Raw genomic sequence first — 6380 nt, forward strand, 5'->3', positions numbered from 1 at the left:
ATATTAAGATTCAGAAGCTCTGCCATAGGGTGACTGTAGATGACAATAAGCACTATACAAGAAAGAATTCTCCAGTTTTTGCCTTAAAGAAATAATAAATGTTTAAGGAGCAAGATATGTTTACACTGTACTGATTTAAGCATTACATGATTTATGCATGTATCAAAACATCACATGATACCCCATTAATATAATCTTTATGTTTTTATATACCAGAAAATAATATTAATTTAAATTAAGAAGAAATAAATAATATAAAATGGCAAATGTCTCCTTCCACCCCACATTCCCCATGCCCCTTCCTTACTTAAACAATTCAAAGGTCCTTATAACCTTTTGATCTACTATGTCATTTCTTATTTTGTTTACTTGTTGTCTTGCACAACTGGAATACAGAGTCTATAAGGTAAAGGTATTTGACTTTTTAGTTTATTGACATATTTCCAGCACTCAGGATAAAGTCTGCTACATAGTAGGCACTCAACAAATACATTGAAAGAGAAAATACAAAGCTTGCCAATGATCACATACCTTCACAGTAGCAGAGCTCACACGGTCTTCTGATTCTATTTGCAGATTCTTAATTCTATGCCATGTGTCCCTGCCTTATGTCATAAAAGTCAGGATTCGAAAATAATTTTTCCTATTATCCTTCAAATTAATTTCATGGGACCTCATATAATCCAACTGATGCCAGTGTTTTAAAATGCTTTTTAAATTGGCTTTTAGGAAGATTCTTGATCACATAAGAAATCACAATATTTTCAATTATCACCCCAGCTGCTAATGGTGCTATTTTGGGGTAGTTCATTCTATTACCAAAATGACCTTTATTTATCTGTATTCTGGTCACCTGACTTGACTACATATGATTTCTGATCCTTTCCAGAATTCACAATACATTCTCAAAAAATAGAAATGATGTGCCACTATTTAGAACAAATAGTTCTCTACACAGGAACAGATTCTTACAATACTTAATACAAAACTATTGCATAAAAAATTAAAAGATAATTAATTGAATTTACTTGTACACCGGTGGCAAAGAGCAATGCATTTAAATATAAAAGCTCAAGTTTACAAGATTCCAAAGATATGGAAATTATCAGGCTAAAACATGTTCAAGGAAGAAAAGTAAACTAGTTAATAAACAGAAAAAAAAACCTTAGAAGGTCACAGGTGTAGAGAAAATAGCAATGGAAACTAAAATAAAACAGAAACAACTTCACATGTCAAATTTAAAGTTTTTTAAGATCAATCACAAGATGGCAACATCAGGGGAAAGTGGAGTGACGGATATAAAGTATTCTTTGTATTCATTTTTCAACTTTTCTGAAATTGTTTCAAAACCTTAAATGAAAGAATAGATGCTCTGTTTAGTGTCGTGCATCTGTGTATCTATCCCTGCATCAATACTGTGCTCTTTTAATTAGTAGTATTACAATGTCTTGATATCTAATATGGGCTTTTTATTTCTTTGTGATTATCTTGACTATTCATGACCCTTGGTATTTTTATATAAAATAAAAAATCAGTTTGTCAATTTCCACAAAATCTCTGCTGGGATTTCTACTCTACATAGATTTGTAGGTCATCATGAAAAGAACAGTGAAAGGTGCTGTAAAAAAAAAAAAAAAAAAAACACTGTTTAATTCCTGGTGATGCAAATTAACCAGGCTCTTTAAAGTCTTGTAACACAACAACTGTGGCACTCAAATGAGTCAGCAGTTGGTGACTCCTTTATGATGAACAATACCATCACCAGCCTGTGGAGCTGTGAAGGAATTCTCTGATTGCTGTTCCCTTTTGGTCCTGGCTCCACTTATGGACTAGGACAACAACCATCTAAGACCAGGAGCTAATGTTGATATTTTTTTTTTTTTATTGGTACGATATTTATTTTGTTTATTTCTTTCCAGATTCGGATCTCGCTGTGCCAGAATATTCCGTCTAGTTTTGCAAAAGAAACACCTGGAGCAGAAGCAGGTGGAGGACTTTGCAATGATTCCTGCAAAGGAGGCAAAGGATATGCTATATAAGATGCTCTCAGAAAATTTCATATCACTCCAGGTAGCCACGCATATAATTGCCAACCAGCAAAACTGTCCTAGAGTGAGAAAAACTCTTGAAGTAGAGTTTCAAGCAAACTGAGTCCCCAAGCAAACTCTGAATCTAGCTATGAGACAGAAAAATTTATTAACAAAGACATAACAAGCACTTAAAGTATACTGTGGAGCTTTAACTGGCCTAGTAAGAAAGATAGCCAAGGAATTGCCTTAACACCATGCTTCCCTTTTTTCCCATCATTCCTGTCCTTTCCTGAGCCTTAACTCTATCAATAGCGTATGTTGGGTCTTTGCAAAGCCATGTCAGAGACGCTATCGGGCAGTAGGTAGAATAGGTTTTAGAGCAGATCACAGCTCTGCCTCTTACCCAGTTACATTGAACAAGTCACCTACCATCATTAAAAATGGTGACAGATTGTGGTAATAAGAATATGTTTGGTTGTAAAGATCAAATATAAGCCACCTGGCATGTTGAGTTTGCTCAGTAAGTATTATTTGCCTTTCCTTTCTTTCCCACTCAGGATGCTGATGGTCAAATGAAAAAATCAGGGCTATGCAGTCTTCATGTGGCTGATTGTGTCATAAACAGAGCGACTAGATAACTAGGGAAGGGGAAAGTATTAGTGAAAGAGAGAATTGAATGACTCTGAATGGAATGGGTGCTTACTTTGCCAATTCTGAAAAAATCGTACAATTTTTCTTATTTTTCTTTCTGTGACAAATAGGAAATTCCCAAAACACCAGACCATGCCCCATCTAGGACCTTCTATTTATATACTGTGAATGTCCTATCAGCTGCCCGGATGTTGTTGCACAGGTGCTACAAGGTAACCTCATGTGGTTTCTTCCCATTCCCTTCACTGAGACGTTTCATCCTGTGCCACCTCTACCCATTTTAGCTGAGCTATTTAAATACAACTATATGCATTTCTAGTCTTTCTTCTCTTTCCTCAGAGCATAGCCAACTTAATAGAAAGGAGGCAATTTGAAACCAAAGAGAACAAGTGAGTAGCATTTTCATTTGTCATTTACATTTTTCAAGATCAAAGGCCTAAAGGGAATTTTCTATAGAAATGGAGACAGATATCCAATAACTAGTCTAGTTAATTGAATCATTGTTTTAGGTTGGCATAAATCGTGCATTAGTCTAGACTTTTCCAGTATACCCCCAAATACTTTTGCAGAGTAAGTCTATAGAAAATGTCTTTAAATGGTGCTGTTATCCACTTTGATCAGGAACATGGTGAAAGGGGAACTTGTGCCTCGGGGAGAAAGGGTAAGAAAACCTCAGAGTTAAGGAAGAAGCCTCAGAGTTGTGTTTGTCTGACAGGCGTCTACTAGAAAAGTCTCAGAGGGTAGAAGCCATCATTGCATCTATGCAGGCCACAGGTGCAGAGGAGGCACAGCTACAAGAAATAGAAGAGATGATCACAGCTCCTGAACGTCAGCAGCTGGAGACCCTGAAACGGAATGTCAACAAGTAAGCATCATAGCTTCAAGCTATATTTCAAAATACCTTCCAGACAAATCCATCGCAATACCCTGCCAGACCTCAACTTAACATGGGCCAACCTAAACTCACTATTTCAGATGATTTATTGACTACCTATCTTTATGGTATAAAGGCCAGGCTTTGTGTGACACACAGGGACTTTCACAATTTATAGCAGCCTGTATTACCTTCATGTCTTCTTGCTCTTCATCACCAACCTGAATCAGGATAATGATGAACATGCAGACTGCCTTGGGGAACACTGCCAACTTAACATTAAAATCCTCTACCTGTGAGCACAACAAGCATGCTGCCCATCTACTTAGGTCATCTTTAAGTTCCTTCAACAATGAGTTACTGTTTTCTGTGGTCAAGACTTCACCTGTTTTGTCAGTTTATTCCCAAGTTTTTTTTTTTTGTTTTGTTTGTTTTTTACTTGTGTGTCCCTATTTTAGATCATTCATTGCTAGTATAGAGAAAAACAACCAATTTGGGGGCTGGGGTTGTAGCTCATCGGTAGAGCACTCGCTTGGCACAGGCAAGGCCCTGGGTTCAATCCATGCTACATAAAAATAAGTAAATAAAATAAAAGGCATTGTGTCCAACTACACCTTTTTAAAAAAAACAATTTTTGTGTAGAAGTGCAAGAACAGACATCCTACTCTTGCTCCTGATCTTAGGGGAAAGCTCTCAGGTTTTTCACCATTAAGTATGATGTTAGCTGTGGTTTTTCCCTAGGTGGAAAAAAAACCCAATCGCCACGAACATTACGCTCCAGCCACTCTTCTCACAATTTTAAAATACACTAGCTCCTTCTACCTACACCTTTATGTGTGCTAGTCTTTCTCTTGGTTGCAAGTTAGGCTAAACTCCCTAAAAACGGAGGCTTGATCTTATACATACTCAGCAGCCTCCACAGTGCCTGGCACATAAAAGATGCTCAGTAAATGAAAAGTGATTTATTGGTTCTTCTGCTTTCCACCCAGTATTCTCAAGGGTAACCAAGACACACCTACCCCAACCTCTAAATTTAAATATACTAATGAACATTCGGTCTGGGCAAATGCTTTTACTTTTTCACTCAGGTTGGACGCCAGTGAGATCCAAGTAGATGAAACAATCTTCTTGCTGGAGTCATACATCGAGAGCACCATGAAGAGACAATGACTCAGAAGAAGCATCTTCCTCAAAAGATCTGGGGGGATGGAAAGAAAAATAAAGGAGGTGGTGCCTGGATGCATTCTTTTAAGTGGAATAAGTTGCAGGTTCTTATACTGAAAATTCCTTTATGAATATACCTGGAAAAGTATTTTTTCAAGTCTGCTGACTGGCTTAGACCCATCACTATATTCTCCCCTCATCAAATCTTGGCAGTAGAAAGAACCTTAAATGATTAAAATTAATCATCTATAAGATTTATCAGTTGTTATCAAGAAGTTAGCCAAGCCTGTGTTTGAATGTCTCACAATAGAAGTTTCTCCCTAAGCCATCAATTCCATTTTCAAAAGTCTGTTGTTTATTTCATTGAGCTGTAATTTTTAACACATACACACGTTGTGTAGGGAATGTGGAAGATTACCATGAAGTGGAGAGAAAGCCTATTTTTAGGGCTAACAGGTGGATTGGCTCAAGCAGTCACATTTGAATGTGTGGTTACCAGACGCATTTGCCAGCTCTGGGCTTCTGGTACATCTGAAAATATGAAGGTAGAACACAGCACAATGTCAGGCTTCTCATAAGCAAGCAGTAAATTATTGCTTTCCTTTTCACATGGTCTCTGGAAAATGACAACTCTAAATTCTCTCTCACTATCATGGATATAATTTGTCCCAGCAGCTTCAATTCGTTTAAAGCAGTTACATGTTGTTTATGATCCAAACCAGTGTTTGCTCTAACTCTTTAAAACAAGAGTGCTAATTAAATACAATATACAAAACCCTCCCACCATCGTTAACTTAGTACCAAGAACTGAGCCAGACCTCAGGGATACAAAGAGCCGAGTACCTACGGCCTGGCGGGGAGAAGAGACCCGAGTACACGGAGAGCGTGGAGGAGTCGGTGCCAGGTGCACAGAGGCAAGAAAGGAAAGGGACAATCTGTGGCTTGAGGGGTGAGGGTTTTTCCAGGTGACAGGGGTAGAGGCTGGGGTTTGTGCCAACTACAAATAGCGAGGACTAGAAAATAGGGCGCGGGCGGTGCCAGAATGTAGGCTAGAGAGAGGGCTGACGGTCGGTCACTGCTGGGAGAGGGGAGGAGTGGGAGCCGCCCTGCCTTAGCAGGTCCCCCCGAGTGCAGTGCGGTAGGTGGCAGTGAACTCCACCGTCGTGTGATCGCAGTGAACCGACTTGAGCTCATTCTGGCTCCTGGCAGAGGACGACTCGGGACAGGACATGGCGCCTGCAGGAGGGAGGAAGGCTGGGAATCGGGCTCTGCAGGCCGAGGAGAGAGCAAGACGTCAGATTTGGGGAAGTGTAAGGCCCTAGGACCCGCGGCACCCGGTTCTGAGGGAGGTGAGGGAAGGTGGCGGCATCCAGACGTCGCCAGAGTGACTTGGGGACGGACGTCATCGATTCTAAGGGGCGTGCACAGTGCGGTGGCGGCAGGTGGCCAGAGCCCAGAGAGCGTCCGTGCGGAGATCGTCGTCCTAAGCTGAGGAGTCGGAGGAGGTGAAGCCGGGGCCTGAGGACAGCACCCCGGGGACCGTCCCCAACAGGACGGGGGTCACGCTGGGCCGCCAGAGGGCGCGCGGCGGAAGGCGGCGACCCACGACCGCGCGGCCTCCTGCGGGCCGGGCCCTTCCTCGGAGGCTTCGCGCGACTTCC

At 40.8% G+C, this 6380-nt stretch overlaps 1 protein-coding gene and 1 long non-coding RNA gene across 6 annotated transcripts in view; one reads left to right on the top strand and one right to left on the bottom strand.

Annotated features, from left to right (window-relative positions):
* The window catches only part of Polr3c (RNA polymerase III subunit C), a 38534-nt gene extending 33740 nt beyond the window's left edge, over positions 1-4794 (top strand). For all 3 annotated transcript variants that reach the window (XM_048813891.1, XM_048813892.1, XM_015507088.2), the window contains 5 exons: positions 1920-2070; positions 2792-2893; positions 3021-3070; positions 3397-3546; positions 4644-4794. In XM_048813891.1, the coding sequence (XP_048669848.1) occupies positions 1920-2070; positions 2792-2893; positions 3021-3070; positions 3397-3546; positions 4644-4725 (535 nt within the window). In that variant the 3' untranslated portion in view covers positions 4726-4794. The remainder of the gene's footprint in view (positions 1-1919; positions 2071-2791; positions 2894-3020; positions 3071-3396; positions 3547-4643) is intronic.
* On the bottom strand, positions 2178-6374 carry LOC107160407. 3 transcript variants are annotated; one of them, XR_007351478.1, is made up of 4 exons: positions 5368-6374; positions 5138-5250; positions 4632-4753; positions 2178-3526 (listed from the first exon to the last, which is right to left on the bottom strand). It is a non-coding gene; the product is annotated as an uncharacterized LOC107160407 (long non-coding RNA). The 3 variants fall into 3 exon arrangements; XR_001505850.2 differs by adding an exon at positions 4857-4942 and having other exon boundaries at positions 5138-6374; XR_001505851.2 differs by having other exon boundaries at positions 5138-6374.
* Positions 6375-6380: the final 6 nt, after the last annotated feature.

This window comes from Marmota marmota, unplaced genomic scaffold, assembly GCF_001458135.2.
Source record: "Marmota marmota marmota unplaced genomic scaffold, marMar, whole genome shotgun sequence".
NCBI classification, from domain to species: Eukaryota; Metazoa; Chordata; class Mammalia; order Rodentia; family Sciuridae; genus Marmota; species Marmota marmota.